The following is a 20343-nucleotide window of genomic DNA, read 5'->3' as shown; positions in this document are numbered from 1 at the left end:
CAGCCTTGCCAATGTGTGCATGGGCTCCAAGGGGGCCAGAGGAGAGAGTTTGGCTGTCTCCGTGCACCTCATTCTTACATCTCAGAAGTACGACATTCTGGTGTAACTTGATGGTGGGTCAGGAGCGACATCTTTGTATACGAAAGCATGAATACTGCTATGATATCAGCATTAAGTTATACATGGATAAGGCAATATATACAGGATAGAGAGGGAGGTCAGGAGCAAGACACCTAGAAAAAAAAAAACTCAGAAAACCAGAGGTAAAACTGTTTGGAATGAAGGACTGGTAACTCATCTAACTGGAATAATTAGTTTTTCATAACTTTTCATAAGCAAAAGGAGTAGCATCAACAGTTTCCAGTGGGAATGCCCACATTTTGAACTGACACATTCTGCGTGGATTCAAGTCTCCGTCATTCATTTCCCAACATGTAGACTCTAGCAATGGCTGGAGTCATGCCTTTGTTCACCTCATTCTGATTTTCGTGTTTCTCGATCTTGGCTTCTTCTTAGTCAGAGGAGTCTTATGGGAATGTGGAGTTTGGGGGTGATTAGGCTGGACCACTCGATCTAGCTGTGCCTTGGGCGTGGAGCTTTGTCTCATGCTGAACTATCTCCTAATCAGGACACGAAAGAATTTCATTGTATGTGTGACTGTGCGTGGCTGTGGCAGCTGGCAGGGGTTTGTAATTTGAAAACTGGATCCTAGGTTGGGCCAAGTTGGGGTTATTAAAAGTCAGACCTGAGTATTGCAGTTGGTTAAAGCCTATGGCTAATGTGGCCCAAATTGTAGGTCTCCACAGGTCAGGTGTCTTTGCATAGAGAAAAACTCCATCTTAACCATAGGTGATATATCTGTGATCTTGGATGGGGAACTTACTAGAGTATAAGCACCGTGGAAACAGGAACCAATTGTGAACCTTCATTTTCAAGGAGTTTGGATTAGTTCCAAGGTGATCTTGACAGTGAGTGGCTGTTAAGTGTGTTGACACTTGTGATTATCCTTGCCTTAGCTGTCAGAGAGGTAATGTGTCATAATGGACAGTGGTAGACTAGGAGTCAGGAAGACCTGAGTTCAGAGCTTGCCTTTGATAACTAACTGTGTGACTGTGGACAAGACGCTGAACGTATCTAAGCCTCAGTTTCCTCATCTGTTAAAGGTGAGGCTTGGATTAGATGGCCTTTTGGGTCTTTTCTGGCTCTGAATTTTTTATTTAATCCTTCTATTTCCCCCAGCGCCCAGCACAGAGTTTGTTTAATGAGAATTTGAATCTGTAGGCCAGACATCGTGTAATTGTGAGTTCTTGGACACAAAGAGAACCGTGTGAGACTGGAAGATGCAGCTCATTTCCAAAACAATTTGTGTTTGTCACGTGCATGTGTAAATAATAAAACTAGATTACAATTTTATCTGGTGAGTCTTGGCCAAGGCCATGGCTTTCATGGAACTGAGTTTCTTTGATACTGTTGTCTCCATATCCTGGCCCTGACCTTCTTGGCCAGTCACAGTTACTTCCCTACCCCACCTCTACCTCTAGAGATGCTCCTTACTTCTGCTAACCAAGTTCTCTCCCTCTTCTCTTTTAGGCCTCACTAATTTATTGGGCTCCTTTGTTTCTTCCTACCCTGTCACAGGCAGCTTTGGACGGTGAGCAATCAGATCCCTACTTTTCCTTTGGCCTCTAGTGTTGTGGGTCCCGCAGCCCTATTTTCTGGCCAAGCAGAGGACTCCATGGCCTGAAGACAAGCAGTCCTCACTCTTGCCCTCCCTAGCCTAGGGAATTACCTCCCAGCTCTTAAGATAAGTAGAAGGCTTGTCACTTAGGCCTGCCAAGCCCTCAGCCGAGATTTTAGTATTTTCAGAGATGGTACATGGCAGGGACAGAGAAGTGGCCAAGGTCCTGTGGTAGGGGCTGAGTTGGGAGACACAACCTCGTCCCTCACAGCTGCTTTTGTGTGTTCTCTTTCTCTGGGATGTCATCCTCTGTCCTTTCCTCTTTTAGTTTTTCTTGGATATCCAAATGCTACCCACACATCCACGATCATTTTAAATCCCAACTTCTTTAGAAAGCCTCCTCAGACCTTCTAGCCTACATTGGTGTCTACTACTTCTGAGCTCTTGCCCTCATTATGTGAATGTTCCCTTTGCCAATTAATCTTGCATTGCTTTGTAACACATTCTTATTGTCATATACTATTACTTAAATCTTATATTGCTGCTCGATTTTTAATAACATGTTTAATTTTTAAAAAAATAAATTTTTAACCAAATAAATGTATTATTCTATCTCCTGTGGTTCACAGTCCATAGCGGGTGTTTATTAGATTCTTCTAATGTGATTCGCATAATAGATAAACTGGTTTTCAACCTTCTTCCTTTCCTCACTTTCTTACCCTGGGACTTAAATATCTTAATTTCTAGACCCTCCACCCTAATATACCAACCTACTGCTAATCTAGGATCCCAGTTTGAGTTCTTCTTTTGTTGACAGCCCAAGAGAGTTACTCCAAGGGTCAAAGATCTTGGGTTTTATTTCACTAAGTCTTTTCTCTCTACTCCCAGAATTCCTTAGACCCTCCCCTTCTCCCCATTCTACCACACATACACACACACATACACACACACACACACACACACACACACACACACACACACATTGGTCTTCCCCTGGTTACAACCAAAACTTCTTTAGGTTCAAGGACTTTCAGTGCTTAGCACAATATGACAAATAATAAAGTCTTAATAAGAATTTTTTCATTCATTCTTTCTTGAGTTCTGGCTCTAGCTTCTTTCTCTGCCTCTCAATCCTCAGCCACCAAATGAATCTTTCTCTTTAAGAATTAGCACTTAGCTTGGCTCAATTCAACAAGCATTTAACTGGCTGGAGAAATAACTTTCAGTTTAGAGTTCCTAGTCCATACCCCACCTCCAAGCATCCTCCTTCCTCCAACAGTCCATAGTAATTAAGCGTTTGAATTGCCTTGCAGGACAGCAGTAAATGCCCAGACAGGGGTATGTACTCCAGCAGGAGGACTGGTGACAGGTAAGGAAATCCCCGGCAGGGACACTTCATCCATCATTTCGTTGGTAAGCAAGCGATACTTGAGGGAAGGGAAAATTTTGCAGGGCATCTAAGAAATGCTTTTGCTGTAGACTAAGGCTGACTCAGGCTGGTTTGGTAGTTCAGGATAAAGATTGGAACAAAATGAAGAACTCAGGGAACATTTTTTAAAAGTTATTTTTTAAAATAATTTTTTATTGATAACATTTGTTTTTGTATTGGCCGTATTTCCCCTGTATCTCTCCTCCCCCTTCACAGAGAGCCATCTCCTATAACAGACTTTATTTTTTAAAGAAAAAGAGGAAGAAAGAAAAAAAACTCAGCAAAATTGAACAGTGTGTTTAAACAACCCCTGAAAGTATATGCAATGTTCCATATTTTTTGACCTCCCACCTTTCTCCTTTGGACCTTGTTTATTGCCTGTAATTTTGCAACATTCTTTTTTTAGTGGTTTTACTCACGAAACACTTAAAGGAGGTTTACTTAGCCATTGCATGATAAGGATACTGAGCAAGGATATATTGGCTGGGTAGATGTGGCCTCCCTCATCTCCATACAGAAACTCACCTGGTCTGCAGGGCAGAGAGCAATGACTCTTAAGGCTATGGGAATTCCCTTAAGTCTGAAGGACTGTGACTCCTGTCTTGGGCTGGCTGGCAATCTGGCAGTGTCAGTGACTTGAACCTTAGCCCCTAGTCTCAAGAACAGGTTTTTTTTTAAACATTTTTTTGGGGGGAAGGAGGAGAAATGGAGGACCCTAACCTAGTCTTCCTGATGGGGTCCCTGGTGGATACTGCCTATCACACCCTTCTATAACATAGTCAGCTATGTTATATATGTTATATATGCCATGTTATATAGTTAATGTTTACATTGCGTTTACTATGTTCCAAGAACTATACTAAGCACTTTACAATTATTAACTTATTTGATCCTCACACCAACCCTGGGAGGTAGGTGCTATTATTATCCTCATTTTACAGGTGAGGAAACCGAGGCAAACAGGGTTAAGTGACTTGCCCAGGATCACACAGCTAGGAAGTATCTAAGGCTGGATTTGAACTCAGGTCTTCCTCACTCCAGGCCCAACACTCTATCTACTGCACCATCTACATAGTCTCCACTTGAAAACCTCTAATGATACTCCCTACCTTCCAAGGTAGAATTTTTCAGCTTGACACAATTCCAGTTATTTAGTAAGTCCTTTCTTATACTGAAGTTGAATTTGCCTATGAAACATTCAATGATTGTTTAAAGAAACAATTCTACCCCCAACATTTATTTCTACTTTCCCTTTGCCAAGATTTTGTTTAACATTTTTTAAATTAACATTTACTTGTGATATTGGTTTATAGCTCTTTCGCTTTGCTTTATCTTTCCCTAGTTTGGGTATTAGGATTATATTTGTCTCATAAGTGGAAGTTGATGGTGTTTTTTCTTTCTCAGTTTTTGAAAATAATTAGTATAGTGTAGGCAAAAGGAGGACTACAGACAAAAGAAAAATGGAAAAGATTCGCAAAAAAGCATTTCAACAAACTTTTATTCCATTGGAAAGTGAGACCCTAACATCACAGTCCCTGATGTGTGTATGTATGTGTGTGCATGTGCATACACATATACTTATGTATATTTATACATACACATGCATATACACACACAAACACATATATATTGCCCTCAAAAATTTTGAATAGATGAGAGAGTAGGCACATAGGTTGGTTGTGGTTTCTCTTGGTCACCTTCATATATATGTATGTTTGTACGTATGTATGTGTAGACACATATTATATATATACATACATATATATATATATATACATACACACACACACACACACACACACACACACACACACACACACATATATATATAAATGGAGTTCTAGATGAAGACTACAGTAGTGATTTTCCCCCAGGTTTGCACTGGTTCATTAATCCACACTAAGACCAGATTTTCAGCCAATTCCAAATCCAGTCAACTGTACCGTTATTTCGTCTATATTGTTTCTATAAGGTCATCATAAGAGACTTTGTTAGAAACCTAGATTCCAAGTAAACTTTGTCAGTGAAATTAAGATGATCTACCATTATGGTAACTATGTTATGAAATAAAATGAAGTTAAGGTGGCATCAACTTTGAATGTTGGAAATACGAGGATAAAAAATGTATAGAAATGAGAAAGTAGGGGTATAGGTTTGCAATTACTAATATCGTTTTAAAAATATACTTTTCAGTAGTAATAGTGTTAGTAATTCTTTCTAAACATTTGGTTTGGAATATCTTTCACATATCCTGAGCACTGACCCTTCAACACACTCAAAATTATTTCTTCCAAGATGAACCTTCTTTGTGTATAGTTCACTTGATGCAGCTGCTCTTTCCCATCTTTTTTCCCTGCCTTTACATTAATGCCATTTCTACTTCCTCATATAATACCTCTACAGTATTAGTGAGCTTCCCTACCATTAATGAAGAAAATAACTTTTTTTTTGGAGGGGGGGAAGGCAGGGCAATTGAGATTGAGTGACTTGCCCAAGGTCACACAGCTAGTAAGTGTGTCAAGTGTCTGAGGTCAGATTTGAACTCAGGTCCTCCTGACTCCAAGGCCGCTGCTCTACTCTCTGCACCACCTAGCTGCCCCCAAGAAAACTTTTTGTGTAAATCTTCATAGATCTTTTCCATTTTTTATCTGTTTGTTGTCCTCCTGTCAGTTTCATGTTTAATGCATTTTTTGCTCTTGGCAAAAATTTGGCTTAAATGGGTCTCACAGCAAGCTTTTCATTTTCCCTCTACTGCTTCTTGATCTTTTATTACATGACGTTGCTCATAATCTTTTACCATCTTCATTTTACAAATATTGCAAAATTTTTTATATTCTAAACCTATGCTGCACTTGAGTGCCATATATGTCTACTTGGCAAGAAGATCAAGTGTCTTCTGGTTGTGAGAGTTTCTAGGTGGTTTCTTCATTGTGTTGCTTGTTTTATAGCTCTTCAACTTCTATAGGAATTTCTCCTTGGTAGACAAAACAGAAGCAAAATAGAAGTTGAGTATTTCTACCTTCTTTCTGTTATCTTTTATAATCACCTTAGCTACACCAAGCAGTGGTCCTAGCCCCTTTTTGATCTTCATCTTGGCTCCACAAATGGCCAAAAGGATCTTTTTTGTTGTCTTCGGTATTTTTGATAGCCATAGCCCATTCTCAAGATTAGCCTTCCTAATGCTATTTTATAGGAAGCCATTTTTTTTTCACTTTTCTTTGGTTTTGCACTCTTGCTTCCACCTTTTGTGCATAATGAATTATGCTTGTTGAATTATACAATTTTTAAAATGTGAGGTGGTAGAATGATTGCTGGCCCTGAAGTCAGTAGAGTTATTAAGACGTTTTAGTTGTGTTCAACTCTTCATGACCCCATTTGGGATTTTCTTGGCAAAGATACTGGAGTGGTTTGCTGTCTCCTTCTCCAGCTCATTTTACAGATGAGAAGCTGTGGCAAACAGGGTTAAGTGACATGCCCAGGGTCACACATATAGTAAGTGGCTGAGGCCAGACTTTAATTCATGAAGATGATACTTCCTGACTCCAGGCCTGGCACTCTATCCAACTGCCCCAACTCAGTAGAGACCTGGTGATACTTACTAGCTTATAGAGTTGTTATGAGATCAAATGAGATAATAAATGTAAAGCATTTTGTAAATCTTGAAGTACTTTATATCTGTTATTATTATTTTAAAATCTGACATGGTCATAGAGCTTCCTATGAAGCCACATCAGCCTCTCTTAGATGCCCTTTTTCCCCCTTGTTAATCACTTACAATTTTATCATCGGAATTTCACTTCTGAGAACTTTCCATCTGTCTCTTTCTATGATCTCTTTCAGAATCTCAGGCCATAGAATTCTATCTCTTTATTGTATAAATTCATTGCAACTTGCTGTCCTATAGTTTCTTGGGTGTACCTAGAATTCCTTGTCTTTGCTATTGTGAACTCCAAGGTGACACAGTCCTTTTACTTCTGCTTTATCCAGAACAGCAGCATCTCCTGCTTTCTAAGAGGTGAAACTATCAGCAAGGCAACTTAAGAACTTATCCATTATCCTGCTGGTTAGGTGAATGGGACTTCCAGCAGATGTCTGGCATTCCTATTATATTAGCTTTACAATCTGAATCAAAAACCATTTCTTCCATGTGGTCAAGTAGAAGGTACTAAACTTCTTCAAGGATATAACCTTTCTCTTTCACCTTTCTTTTATCCCTGCTTTAATGCTGGCTTACCATGGCCCATCTCCTCACCAAGGGTTTGTAACTTACCATGAAGATGTGCATCCTGTTGACTAGATGCTCTCTTGTCACCCCCATCTGATCACTTTCTTATGGGGGGAAAAAGTTTAGTCTTCCCTTGCTGGAATTTAGTCAAGAGTTCCATTCCATCATTGTGGGTGATGATCCCTGGGAGGCAAGATTTATCTGTTTTAAAACCTCAAGGTCATTTTTTGAGGTAGAGGAAAGGAAGAAACAGAAGTAGCTGGACTCAGAGAGTAATTCTTTATGATTTAATATCAGTGGAGACAGGAGGTCTCTGGTAAATTTCCTAAGGGATCTATGTTTGTCCCTGTTATGTTTAACATATTTATCAATGACTTGGATAAAGGCATAGATAGTAAAATATTTAATTAATCTGCAGATGACACCAAGCTCAGAAGGCTAGCTAACCCAAGGATGACAATCAGGATAGCATTGGGGCAAACCTAATAAAATGAGCTTTCATAGGGATAACATAAAGTCTTACACATGGGTACAAAAATGTCAGTTTTCTTAATTATTAGATGGCAGAGCCTTGGTTAGACAGTAGTTGTTCCGAAGAAGTTCTGAAGATTTTAGTGGGCTTCGGGTCATTATGAGTCAGTGTATCAGGAGGGCAGAGTTTATAATCTCAAAGAGGATCATAAACATGTCTGAAAGGTTCGGAACCGCCGGATATAAGAAACTCTCAAAGTAGAAGGCAGAAGAATCAAAACATTTATTTAGGCTCCACAGTAACCAACCCATGAACCAGAAGCCCCATTTTGATATGTTGATCAAAATCTTCCAGGCCCAATAAGTACGCCTTGCAAGAGTAACCAGGAGGCTACAGAGAAGCATGATTGCGTAAAGCAAAATCATGCTTCCCCCTCGATGGTAATAAGATTACCCACTGGCCTGAAGTCTTTGTTCAGCTTCCTCCCGTAGATCAGCTCTGCTACTGGCAGCTCCTGCCTCAGCTGTGTCTGTGTCTGTAACTGACGTAACTGTCGTAACTGCCTCTGTAACTGCCTCTGTAATGGCCTGAAGTCTTTGTTCAGCTTCCTCCCGTAGGTCAGCTCTGCTACTGGCAGCTCCTGCTTCAGCTGTGGCTGTAACTGACGTAACTGTCGTAACTGCCTCTGTAACTGCCTCTGTAATGGCCTGAAGTCTTTGTTCAGCTTCCTCCCATAGGTCAGCTCTGCTACTGGCAGCTCCTGCTTCAGCTGTGGCTGTAACTGACGTAACTGTCGTAACTGTCGCTGGCTCCAACCGGAAAAGGAAAAGAAGAATCTTCAAGCTGTCCTCTCCCCTCTTATAGGGTTTTTGACATCATCAAGCTCCGCCCGAATGACCAGGGCTGATTGGTTCTTGAGTTGGCCCCTCCCCCTAGCATAGCCGTTAACACCTCCCCTCAGCCAGCCCCATGACTCATCACACAGGAAGTTGTCTGCTTCCCGGCATGCTCCCCGGGCCTCCTGCCCCGGAAGAGCAAGCCACAGTGTCCAGGGAAGCCCAATGAGGCAAGCTGAGTCATTCAAAGAAAACAAAGGCCATTCTGGTTACACTCCACCCCTTGTTATAGGATACATAATCTAATCAGCCATGTATCCTAGAACATACATTGTGATCCAATTACAAAGGAAACTAAAACATATCATTCATTATAAAGCAAAACATATCATTCAGTGACATTCCCAAACATTGGTTAACGATTCAAATGCGATCCACCCCTAGATCCCAGCAAAATAATCTCTTCAATCAATCATCCCCAAAATAATTATTAATAATTCAAATGTCCACCCCTAAATCCTTGTATCCATTACATAGGATCAATAATATCATAACAATAAAACAACACAGCAAGGATAACACAAAATAAGTAAACAGAACACTATCATCATTTCCACCCCCCTTGAACGATTGGGGCTCAAAATCTTGGGGTGAGGGGTGAAGGTCTCATTTTCCATAGCTTCTTCATGCTGAAATTGGATGTAGAGATGGCCCTGCCCCCAAAAAGTCCCATTCCAGAGGTCATTTCTTTAGCGAGCTGGCAGGAATTGCAAGAATGCTACATGCTTAGGCAGTCACCGGAAAGTGCAGGGTGCTTAAGCCTGAAGGAAACAAAACTAGCAACAAGGTTAGCCAAAACAAAGGACAAAAAGAATAGTCTGTGAATCTATTATTATAACCTATTCACGGTAAAATATATGGTTCAGGGGTACGATTTGGTAATTATTTTCCCCTGAATAGACAACTGTTACAGTGTTGTCCTTCCCATGGGCTATAACTTCTGCAGCCTTTGGAATATCATCTGGCTTCCGTTTTACCCATACCTTAGCTCCTGACTTTATTCTATCAATGGAGCAAGACCCTTTTGCCCCTCTAGTAGTTATTTTGGGAGGAGGGTCAGTTTTCACAAAGGGTATTTTTTCACAGGGGATAATAATGACTTGAACCATCCTATCATTTCTACAAAATTGTACAGGTTTTTTACCCATATTCTGGAGTGTCACAACAATTTCTTTTTGATAATTAGAATCTATCACTCCAGCCAATACATGTATTCCTTGAGCCGCTAATCCTGGTTTAGGTAATATCCATCCAAGATGATTCTTGGGGATTCTCATACATACTCCAGTAGGGGTTTTTCTTATCTCTTTCCTATTTAACCTAAAATTCTCTATACAATGTAAATCATATCCTGCTGAACCAGGTGTTCCTGGACTTGGTAGTGGGACATCTTCCCTCACAGTCCAAAATTCAATGTTTTGGATCTCACATGTTTGCTGTTCTCTGATCTGCAGATTTGGGGTCATCATTCTGGCTAGAGGTGTACTCCCCCCTAAGGGTCTATTATTCAAATTACGTAAGGCAATAGACAAATTATCCTTCCAATGTCGATATGAATTATTTGAGCTTAATTTTCTCAGCTGTTCTTTCAACAATCCATTCATTCTTTCAATTAGCCCAGATGCTTGTGGGTAATATGGAATATGATATATCCATTCTATATTATTCAACACACAATATCTTTTCACTTCTTTGCCCTTGAAATGTGACCCATTGTCACTTTGAATCTGCATTGGGGTTCCATAATATAAACTTACAATATCTAGAGTTTTACAGGTGTTTTTCTGAGTTGCGTCTTTATAAGGACAAGCCACTAGTACACCGGAATAGGTGTCAACACACGTACATACATATTTACATCCTTTATCCTGGGGTAGTGGGCCAATATAATCTATCTGCCAAATTTGGGCTGGAACTTTTCCCCTTGCTATTTCTCCAGTAACTATCCTAGGAAGAGTTCGTTCTTTTTCTAATTGGCATATACAACACTCCTCTGTTATTTGTTTTAACAACGCATGAGAAATACTGATACCTCGATCCTGTGCCCATCGATGGGTGGCCTGGACCCCTAAATGGCCAGCAGTCTGGTGGACCCATCTTGCTAAGGCTGGGTCATCAGTTGGAGTCGGAGTAGGGACAATACATTCAGTAGCAATCTTTGCTAGTCGATCCGCATGTGCATTGTACTCACGTTCTGGTGTGGTCAGGGTTGCATGAGCATCAACATGAAAAACTGACAGATCTGTAACCAAAGACATGTCCCATATATTTTCCCATAACTCTTTACCCCAAACTTGTTTGCCATGAATCTCCCAATTCTGATTCCTCCATATAGGCATCCACGTAGCTAATCCATTAGCTACCGCCCACGAGTCAGTAAATATATGACACTGTCCTCCTTTCTCTGCTCTGATGGCCTGATGCACTGCCATCAGTTCAGCATATTGGCTACTTCCACCTATCCCAGAACTTTCCAGAGTTCTCCTCGTACAGGGGTTATAGGCTACTGCTTTCCAATGTCTCTTCTGTCCTAAATATTTTGCTGTCCCATCAGTAAACCAAGCATGTTTCTTCTGTTCTTCATTTAGTCCGTCATATCCATTATTCCATTTCACTAAGGATGGTACCATCTGTTGCTTAGATTCAAGGGGCTTTTCATTGCTCTCAGTATCAATGTTCGCCACAGATTCATGTAGAGCAGAAACTCCATTTTTGCCTGCTCTGGACCTATTCTGAATATACCACTTCCATTTGATTATGCTTGCCTCTTGTGCATGTCCAATTCTGTGAGAAGCTGGGGTACTCATTACCCAAGTCATAATTGGAATTCCAGGCCTTAATACCACTTCATGACCCAGAGTTAGTTGCTCAGTTTCTACTAAAGCCCAATATGCAGCTAACAGCTGCTTCTCAAAAGGTGTATATTGCACTCCAGATGAGGGCAGTTTCCTTGACCAAAAGCCTAAAGGTACACTTCGGCTTTGTTGTTTTTGCCACAGACTCCAATTTGCATAGTCATCTTGTACAGTCACTTGTAACTCCACTGGCCCATTTTGCATAGGCCATAAGTCTAGAGCTAATTGAATAGCAGCCTTTGCTTCCTCAAAAGCTCTACTTTGTTCAAGTCCCCAGTCAAATTCATATTTCTTTCTGGTGACTTTATACAAGGGTTTTAAAATCTGTCCCAAATGTGGGATGTGGTGTCTCCAATAACCAAACAGCCCTATGAACTTTTGGGCCTCTTTCTTATTGGTAGGGGTGGGAAAATCCTGGATTTTTTGTCGAGCTTGTGGGAGAATTTCTCGCAGTCCTCTATTCCACTGTATCCCCAAGAATTTTACAGTTTGAGCTGGCCCTTGAACCTTTGCGGGGTTGATTTCCCATCCTTTGCTTTTCATATGGTCAATTAATAATGCTAAACTCTCCTCCACCTCCTTTATATTCTTTCCCTGTATCATGATGTCATCTATGTAATGTGTAAGCTGTACACCAGGTAACTTTAATTCATCCAAATGTTCAGCTACAATCCTGTGGCAAATAGTTGGGCTATGAATATATCCTTGCGGCAGGCGTGTAAATGTATACTGTCGGCCTTGCCAAGTAAAAGCAAACTGATTCCATTGCTTGGGGTCTATTGGGATTGTAAAGAAGGCATTGGCCAAATCAATAACTGCATACCAAGTCCCTTCACGTTTTTGTATTCTCTCTATTAAAGTAACTGTGTCTGGGACAGCAGCATACAAGGGAGGAGTCACTTTGTTCAGCTGTCTATAATCTACTGTCATCCTCCATGTTCCATCTGACTTTCGGACTGGCCAGACAGGGTTGTTCCATTGAGTAGTTGTAGGGACTAACACTCCTGCCTCAACACATTCTCTTATAGTGTTGGCAATTTCATCTTGCCCACCTGGCACACGATATTGCCTCAAAGTAATTACTTCAGAAGGTTCGGGCAAAGTGATTGGATCCATCTTGATTTTCCCCACTAAGACTGCATTAATGCCTATTTTCCTCACAGCAAATTGGTATTTCCCTTCAGGTAAATTTAAGGTCATACCCTTCAAAATGTCTATTCCAATGATGTATTCAGGAATAGGCACAATAACCACACTATATTCTTTCTTGGGCAACTGTCCAATTTTCATCATCAATTTAACTTGTCTGGCTGATATTTCAGTCCCTCCTAGTCCTGTAATGGTAATAGGAGTTCCATGGCTGAACTTGTCTGGATTTCCATAAATAAGGGTGGCCTCGGCCCCAGTATCTATTAATGCCTCAGTTACCATACTTGACCCATTTTTCCAATATATGGTCAAGTTAATGTGAGGTCTACAATCCAGCCTGTGTATTTCCTTAATTTGGGCTGGGGCCTGGCCTGTTCCCTAGTATTCCCTTTCATGTGATTCACTTGGGTATGAAGGTTCAACATCTGTAGCATTTGCAGGAGCAGTTCTGATTTCCCTATCTCTCCTGTTATCAAGGCCTTTATCTCTGTACATTCTATATAATTCATTGGTTGGAATTCCATCTATCATTTCAAAACCTACTCCTGCTCTCAATAAAGCAGTAAACATTTCTTTCCTTGTTACTCTCCTTTGGCGCCAAGTTTGCTGGTTATTCACCCTTCTCTCTTGAGGAGATCTATCCCTTCCCCAGTCACCTAAGTCATATAACTGTAAAATCTTATTTATCACTGTTGTAAGACGGCTCCCTACTTCTCCAAGTAATAAATTCAAAATTAGTTGTTTATAAGCAGGGGGAGCTGTCCTAATTATTAAATTCCTATGAGGCAGTTCCATTGAATCATTGTAATATTTGTCTGCAGTTCCTGTCATAATGGCAGTCTTCATTACCTCCTCCTTTAGTCTCATGATACAATCTCTAAGTGAATACCAGGGTCTGTGCTCAGTGGGCCACATAGAATCAGTAGCATATCTCTTATTGCATCCCACAGCGGCTAATGCCAACAGAGTAGTCCTGCTATCACCATCTCCTTGCTGATGATGTTCCCTAAAAGCTTGTTGAACTAGAGGATCATGGCTGATACCTATGAATCTCATGCAGTCTGTCCCATCTACTGATATTCCACCGGCCCCTTGATCACTGAGTCTTACCATCCAAGATATCAATGGTTCTCCTATTCTTTGGCTGAATCTACTCAAAATATCTGTGACCTCTTGCGGTGAGAAATCTTCCTGAATTTCCCTTGTAACTGAATCTTCACCTCGGGTTTCTGTCTTCCTCCTTTGTATGGGTCGAGCCCTTGTCTGATCATTTAACCATCTCCTATTCTCTGTGTGAGGCACATCCTGAACCCCAGTAGTGTTTTGTGCCTCAGCCCCTAACATTGTCTCATTCTCTCCCCACTCACTTCCTCTGCCACCATGGCTAGGACGAAGCAGGCAGTCAGGCTCTTTCTGGGCTGGGTTGAAATGCACTCTGGGCTTTTTTGGTCTCCTGTTGCTCTTAGCCACATTAATAGAAAAGTTCTCATTTGAGTCAGTTTGGTCTTCTGCTATCTGAGATTCCCCTTCTTCCTGTGGGGTAGGAGTGCCCCCATGTCTTTCACTTAATCTCAATCTTTCGTATACTAGCCGGTAGGCTGATAACACTATCCAGCTTTGCCTAGATAGTGATGCCCCTGACTGAATCCCAACTTCTCGTAAACACTTTTCCAAATCCCTAGGATCTCCTCTCCGTAGCCTTGGTTCCCAGTTTTCACAGGGTCCAGCTTTTTTAGCCAATTCTTTTGCTAGGGAGGAATAAAATGGATCCTCCCATCCTGGGATATTCATCTCTTCCTCTGAAATTGTTCTGCTTCTAAATAGAGATCTTATACCTAGCGATCCTGTTCGTGACGCCAAATGTATCAGGAGGGCAGAGTTTATAATCTCAAAGAGGATCATAAACATGTCTGAAAGGTTCGGAACCGCCGGATATAAGAAACTCTCAAAGTAGAAGGCAGAAGAATCAAAACATTTATTTAGGCTCCACAGTAACCAACCCATGAACCAGAAGCCCCATTTTGATATGTTGATCAAAATCTTCCAGGCCCAATAAGTACGCCTTGCAAGAGTAACCAGGAGGCTACAGAGAAGCATGATTGCGTAAAGCAAAATCATGCTTCCCCCTCGATGGTAATAAGATTACCCACTGGCCTGAAGTCTTTGTTCAGCTTCCTCCCGTAGATCAGCTCTGCTACTGGCAGCTCCTGCCTCAGCTGTGTCTGTGTCTGTAACTGACGTAACTGTCGTAACTGCCTCTGTAACTGCCTCTGTAATGGCCTGAAGTCTTTGTTCAGCTTCCTCCCGTAGGTCAGCTCTGCTACTGGCAGCTCCTGCTTCAGCTGTGGCTGTAACTGACGTAACTGTCGTAACTGCCTCTGTAACTGCCTCTGTAATGGCCTGAAGTCTTTGTTCAGCTTCCTCCCATAGGTCAGCTCTGCTACTGGCAGCTCCTGCTTCAGCTGTGGCTGTAACTGACGTAACTGTCGTAACTGTCGCTGGCTCCAACCGGAAAAGGAAAAGAAGAATCTTCAAGCTGTCCTCTCCCCTCTTATAGGGTTTTTGACATCATCAAGCTCCGCCCGAATGACCAGGGCTGATTGGTTCTTGAGTTGGCCCCTCCCCCTAGCATAGCCGTTAACACCTCCCCTCAGCCAGCCCCATGACTCATCACACAGGAAGTTGTCTGCTTCCCGGCATGCTCCCCGGGCCTCCTGCCCCGGAAGAGCAAGCCACAGTGTCCAGGGAAGCCCAATGAGGCAAGCTGAGTCATTCAAAGAAAACAAAGGCCATTCTGGTTACAGTCAGTCAGGAAAGCTATTATGGTCTTGGGCTGCATTAAGAGAGGTGGAGAAAGGGCACACTGTACTCTCCCCTTGTCAGACATCATCTGAAGTACGATGTTTAGTTCTGGGCCACGCAGTTTAAGAAGGACATTGATAAGCCAGGGATTGTATAAAGGGAGATGGCCCTTCACCATCCAGACTTTGAATCCTTGTCATATGAAGATGGGATGAAAGAATTGGGCATGCTTAGTCCTGAGAAGAGATGACTCAAGAACATAAGAGCTGTCTGTCTTTAAATATTTGAAGGGTTGTCATGTGAGGAGAAATTAAATTTGGTCTAATTTGCTCCCCCAGAGGTTGAAGCAACAGCATTCATTGGAAGTTGTAAAGAGACTACTTTCAGCTTGATGTTATTAAAAAAAAAAGGCAGCTGATTGCTCAGTGGTTAGAGCACTGGGCTTGGAGTCAGGAAGACCAGAGTTAACATCTAGCCTCAGATACTTCCTAAATGTGTGACCCTGGGAAAGTCACTTAACCTCTGATTGCCTGATAAAAGGATCCACTGGATCCACTGGAGAAGGAAATGGAGAAACCACTTCACTATCTTTGCCAAGAAAACCCATGGACCCCATGGGGCATAGGAACAATCTCCTAGCAGCTGCTGTAAGGGTGTAAGACCCACCAACAACCAGCACACAGAAAGCTGCCAACACAGGTTCTTTTGATCTGCTTTACTAAGGAAAGTAACATTAGGGGGTTAACAATCTCACTTTAATCCAACATACAAATATCATTCACTTAGTTCAGGGGAAAAAGCCAGCACCCTGACCTTCAGAGCAAAGACAAACAAATTACAAACATCAACAGACAGACCTTGTCTGATTCAAATCTCAATGCATAGTTACCAGGGTTTAACAGAGTCCCAACATCCGGCTTTACAAGCTGGAGTGCTCTTAACTACAGCTGTCCAGAGTCTCCATGTCAACACACCTCCAAAGGTGAGAGCCACAAGCAAATAGCTCCATTCTCTCTTTTTATACACTCTTTAGCCATCATCAAATGTCATCTGAGCGACCAGAACTCAGGCTCCTACTATTGGCTCTGGTCTTAGCAACTCCCCTTAGGACCCTGAGGCCTTCACACCCACATAGGTTTAGCATCTAGTAGCTAGGGGTTTGGGCCTGGGGCTTTGCACCTAGTAAGGCTCAATCAAAGACACTTAATCATTTTAAAACAGTAAGAAAGTCCCAACTTAACTGATATTACATGAGGTCACAAAGAGTCAGACATGACTGCTCAATTGAACAGCAACAACAAAGAAAACATCCTATTGGTGTTGTCTAAAAATGGAACGGGTTACCTTCAGAGGTGGAGGTAAAAGTCTTCAAGCAGAGGGTGGCTAACCCCTTTTCAGGTGCGTTACAGCAGAAATTCCTTTGGCGTGTGTGGGTTGGGCTAACTGGCCCCTGAGGTCTGTGATTCTGGGTCCTAGCCTCTGGAATCTTCACCTGCTGACTTAGAATCACGTTTATTTTGTCTCAGTGTATTCAGTCTGTTTTATTTTCACTCTCTTGTCTCCCTAGGAGTCCTGGTCATGTTATCTCTCGCTTACTTGACTCCACTTTTCTACTATATTCCCAAGGCTGCTCTGGCTGCTGTCATCATTACAGCCGTAGCCCCCCTGTTTGATGCCAAAATCTTATGGATGGTCTGGCATGTGAAAAGTATGTATTTCTACTCTCTTTGCTAAATCAATTATAGGTATGGGGATCAAGATTACACTAGAGTTTGTACCAGATCAGGACTGGGACCTAGTGGTTCAGAGTTCCAGAGGGTCACCAGGAAGCTGTTGTAAGCAGGGAACTTGTATGGGGAAGGGATTTGCATGATAGAGTCCTACCAGGAAATGGTAAGAAGAGAGCTCAACATTCTGTGGGCATGACCCACTCTTAGTGGATCCTTAGCAATTCTAATTAGCATGTGGCCCTTCAGGTACTCTCTTCTACCCCATCCATCCCTCTCTTGCCCTGACTTTAGGCCAAAGGCACCTGCCTTTGGGCCAGTACTTATGAGCATTTTTCAAAAGGGCTAGGCCCATACCTCAAAGAGATAAGAACTGGAAAAGAATTCACATGTATAAAATTCATAGCAGTTATCTTCATAGCAGCAAGGAGCTGGAAACTAAAGGGCTGCCCCCCAGTTGGGAAACAGGTGAATAAGTTATGATAAATGAATATAATGGAACATTATTGTGCTATAAGAAATGACCAAAGGGGTGGGTTCATAGAAACTTGGGAAGACTTGTATAAAGTGATCCAGAGTTAAGTGAGAGGAACCAAGAGAACAATTTATATAATAACTCCATCATAAAGACAAACAACTTAGAAAGACTTAAGAGCTCTAATCAGGGGGCAGCTAGGTGGCACAGTAGGTAGAGCAGTGGCCCTGAAGTCAGGAGAACCTGAGAGCAAATCTGGACTCAGACACTTGCTAGCTATGTGACCTTAGGCAAGTCACTTTTCCCTAATTGCTGCCACGCCCCTTCCCCCCCCCCAAAGAACTCTGATCAGTACAATGACCAAAGGATCCATGAATCGTGCTACCCACCACCTAACAGAGAGGTGACAAACTCAAGTTGCACATTGAGACATAAGAAAAGAAATAGAAAATCCCTCCCTTATAATCAATTCACATAATGGCCATGTCTAGAAATGTATGTTTCACCCTGTACTCTGTACAGCTAGATCATCATCTCTCTGCCAAGATGTGGAAAGTATGACTCACCATCAGTCACGTGGAGTCATGACTGGCCATTGTGATGATCATGGGTCTTAAGTCTCTCACTGGTGTTTTCCTTCAGTGGTGTAGCCATTATGTGTATTGTTCTCCTGGTTCTATTTATTCACTCTGCATCATTTTATACAAGTCCTCTAAGGTACACCTGAATCCATCCCTTATGACATTTCATATATTACCATAATATTCCATTATGCTCATTTACTATGAGTTGTTCAGCCATTCCCCAATTGATGGGCACCAGCTTTTTGTTATAGTAAAGAACTGCAAACAAAGAACTGCTATAAATATTTTTGATATGTGGGTCTTTTCACTCTGTCTTTGATCTTTTTCAGGGTATAAACCTAGTTTATTGAATTTTGGGGGGGCTAGCTCCAAATTGCTTTCCAGAATGATTGGAACATTTCACAGCTTCACAAAGAATGAATGAAGATGCAGTAATCCATGGCAGCTGGCTCTGTCCTCGCTTTTGTTGTGACAGGCCAGTGTTGTTGGGAATCTGGCTTTGGGTCCCTGATTATTAGAGTTTGCAATGACTTGTGGATACCCTCCTCCCCAATGCCCTCACCACTTCCTCAGACCACTGGGTAGTTGGTTTGATTTCTGTTGGTTGGAGCTCAAACTTGCTTCCCTGCTGTGGTTCTTGTCATGCTTCCCTCTGACTTCCACCTGGGTTAGCTGAGTTCATACTGGCTTCTCTGGTGTGACCCTCTTCTTCACCACTACTGGCCTCTCCATTTACCTGTATGCATGCTGGTTTCCTTGGAAGATAACTAGCTACTTCTGCCAATTTCTGGGGTGTGTATGTGTGTGTGTGTGTGTGTGTGTGTGTGCGTGTGTTCTTTAGAATTCTTAGAATATTTAACAAGTAAAGACAAAGGAAAGGAAGAAGATGGGATGGGATGATATTTAAATTTCATTTTAAACTTAGAGGGAGGAAACTCCTTTATGACCTAGAAAACAAGCATTGACTAAACAAAAATTTTAAATTATCTTTTGTTTTTATTTTCTTTTCATTTCTGTATATACCCCTCCCTGCTTCCCATCCCTATGAGCCAACCCTTTTGAAACACCTCCATTGGTAGGGCTGAGATGGTGCTGAAGGCCTCATGAGGCCAGGAACTTGAATGCCAGCTAAGTATTCTAGGAAGGAGAGTCCAGTACCTCAAGGAAAAGCATGGTCTTCAGCGCCTAGGAGAGACATGAGGACATTACATTGACTCAAAGAAGTTTTAAACTAGTCCAAGGGTAGGAAACCTGCAGCTCCGAGACCATATGTGGCCTTCTAGGTCCTTAGGTGTGGCCTTTTGACTGAGTCCAAGTTTTACAGACCAAATCCTTTTATTTAGGGGATTTATTCTGTGAAGTTTGGATTCAAAGGGCCACACTTGAGGACCTAGAGGGCCACATGTGGCCTCAAGGCCCCAGAACTAGTCTATAACAGGAGTCTGGGGAGACACACAGACAGGTAGATGGCAGAGACAGAGAATGGTTTTGAGTATGTGCAGGTTCCGCCAGGGAGGCCAGAGTCCTCATCTACTGGGGAGAGGCAGGACAATAGTGACTAGCATGAGAGGCAAGCCCAGCCATTAAGGTGCCTTTCCCTGACTCAGAATTCAAGTGGCTGGGACAGTGTCTCCTCCCCTTCCCTTTTCTTTTCCCCTTTCTGTTCCCCATCCAGTGGGGCAGAAGTTTAGATCCAAAGCTCCTAGTTTGCTTTCAAGCTGATTCCTACTGTTTCAATAGTACGTTAAATCTGTCTTTCTCTAGATAAAGGATGGAACTGATGTAAATTGTTCTACATGTACAGAGTGTGTAAACAGGAAGGACTGATTGTTAGATGACCTAGATCTTCCTTTATAACATAGAGCAGAGATCCTGGTCTCTGGCTAGTTGTTAGAAGATCCCAAATTGGATGCACAATGAGCTTATTGTGTTTTATTAACTGTAATAATTTATCATTTTATAAACTTCTCTAGACAAGAGTTTTAAAACTGAATCTAGGGCCATTGCCTGTAGATTACTGAGTCAGATATGTGATCTGAGTGTGGCTTATT

At 41.9% G+C, this 20343-nt stretch overlaps 1 protein-coding gene across 1 annotated transcript in view; it reads left to right on the top strand.

Annotated features, from left to right (window-relative positions):
• The window catches only part of SLC26A11 (solute carrier family 26 member 11), a 56564-nt gene that overhangs the window by 17445 nt on the left and 18776 nt on the right, over window positions 1-20343 (top strand). The window contains exons 11-13 of the mRNA XM_036754707.1: window positions 1591-1651; window positions 2992-3047; window positions 17074-17214. Of these exons, the coding sequence (XP_036610602.1) occupies window positions 1591-1651; window positions 2992-3047; window positions 17074-17214 (258 nt within the window). The remainder of the gene's footprint in view (window positions 1-1590; window positions 1652-2991; window positions 3048-17073; window positions 17215-20343) is intronic.

Source organism: Trichosurus vulpecula, chromosome 4 (assembly GCF_011100635.1).
Source record: "Trichosurus vulpecula isolate mTriVul1 chromosome 4, mTriVul1.pri, whole genome shotgun sequence".
NCBI classification, from domain to species: domain Eukaryota; kingdom Metazoa; phylum Chordata; class Mammalia; order Diprotodontia; family Phalangeridae; genus Trichosurus; species Trichosurus vulpecula.
Note: the sequence above shows the minus strand (reverse complement) of the source record. Positions and strands in the feature narration are given on the sequence as shown.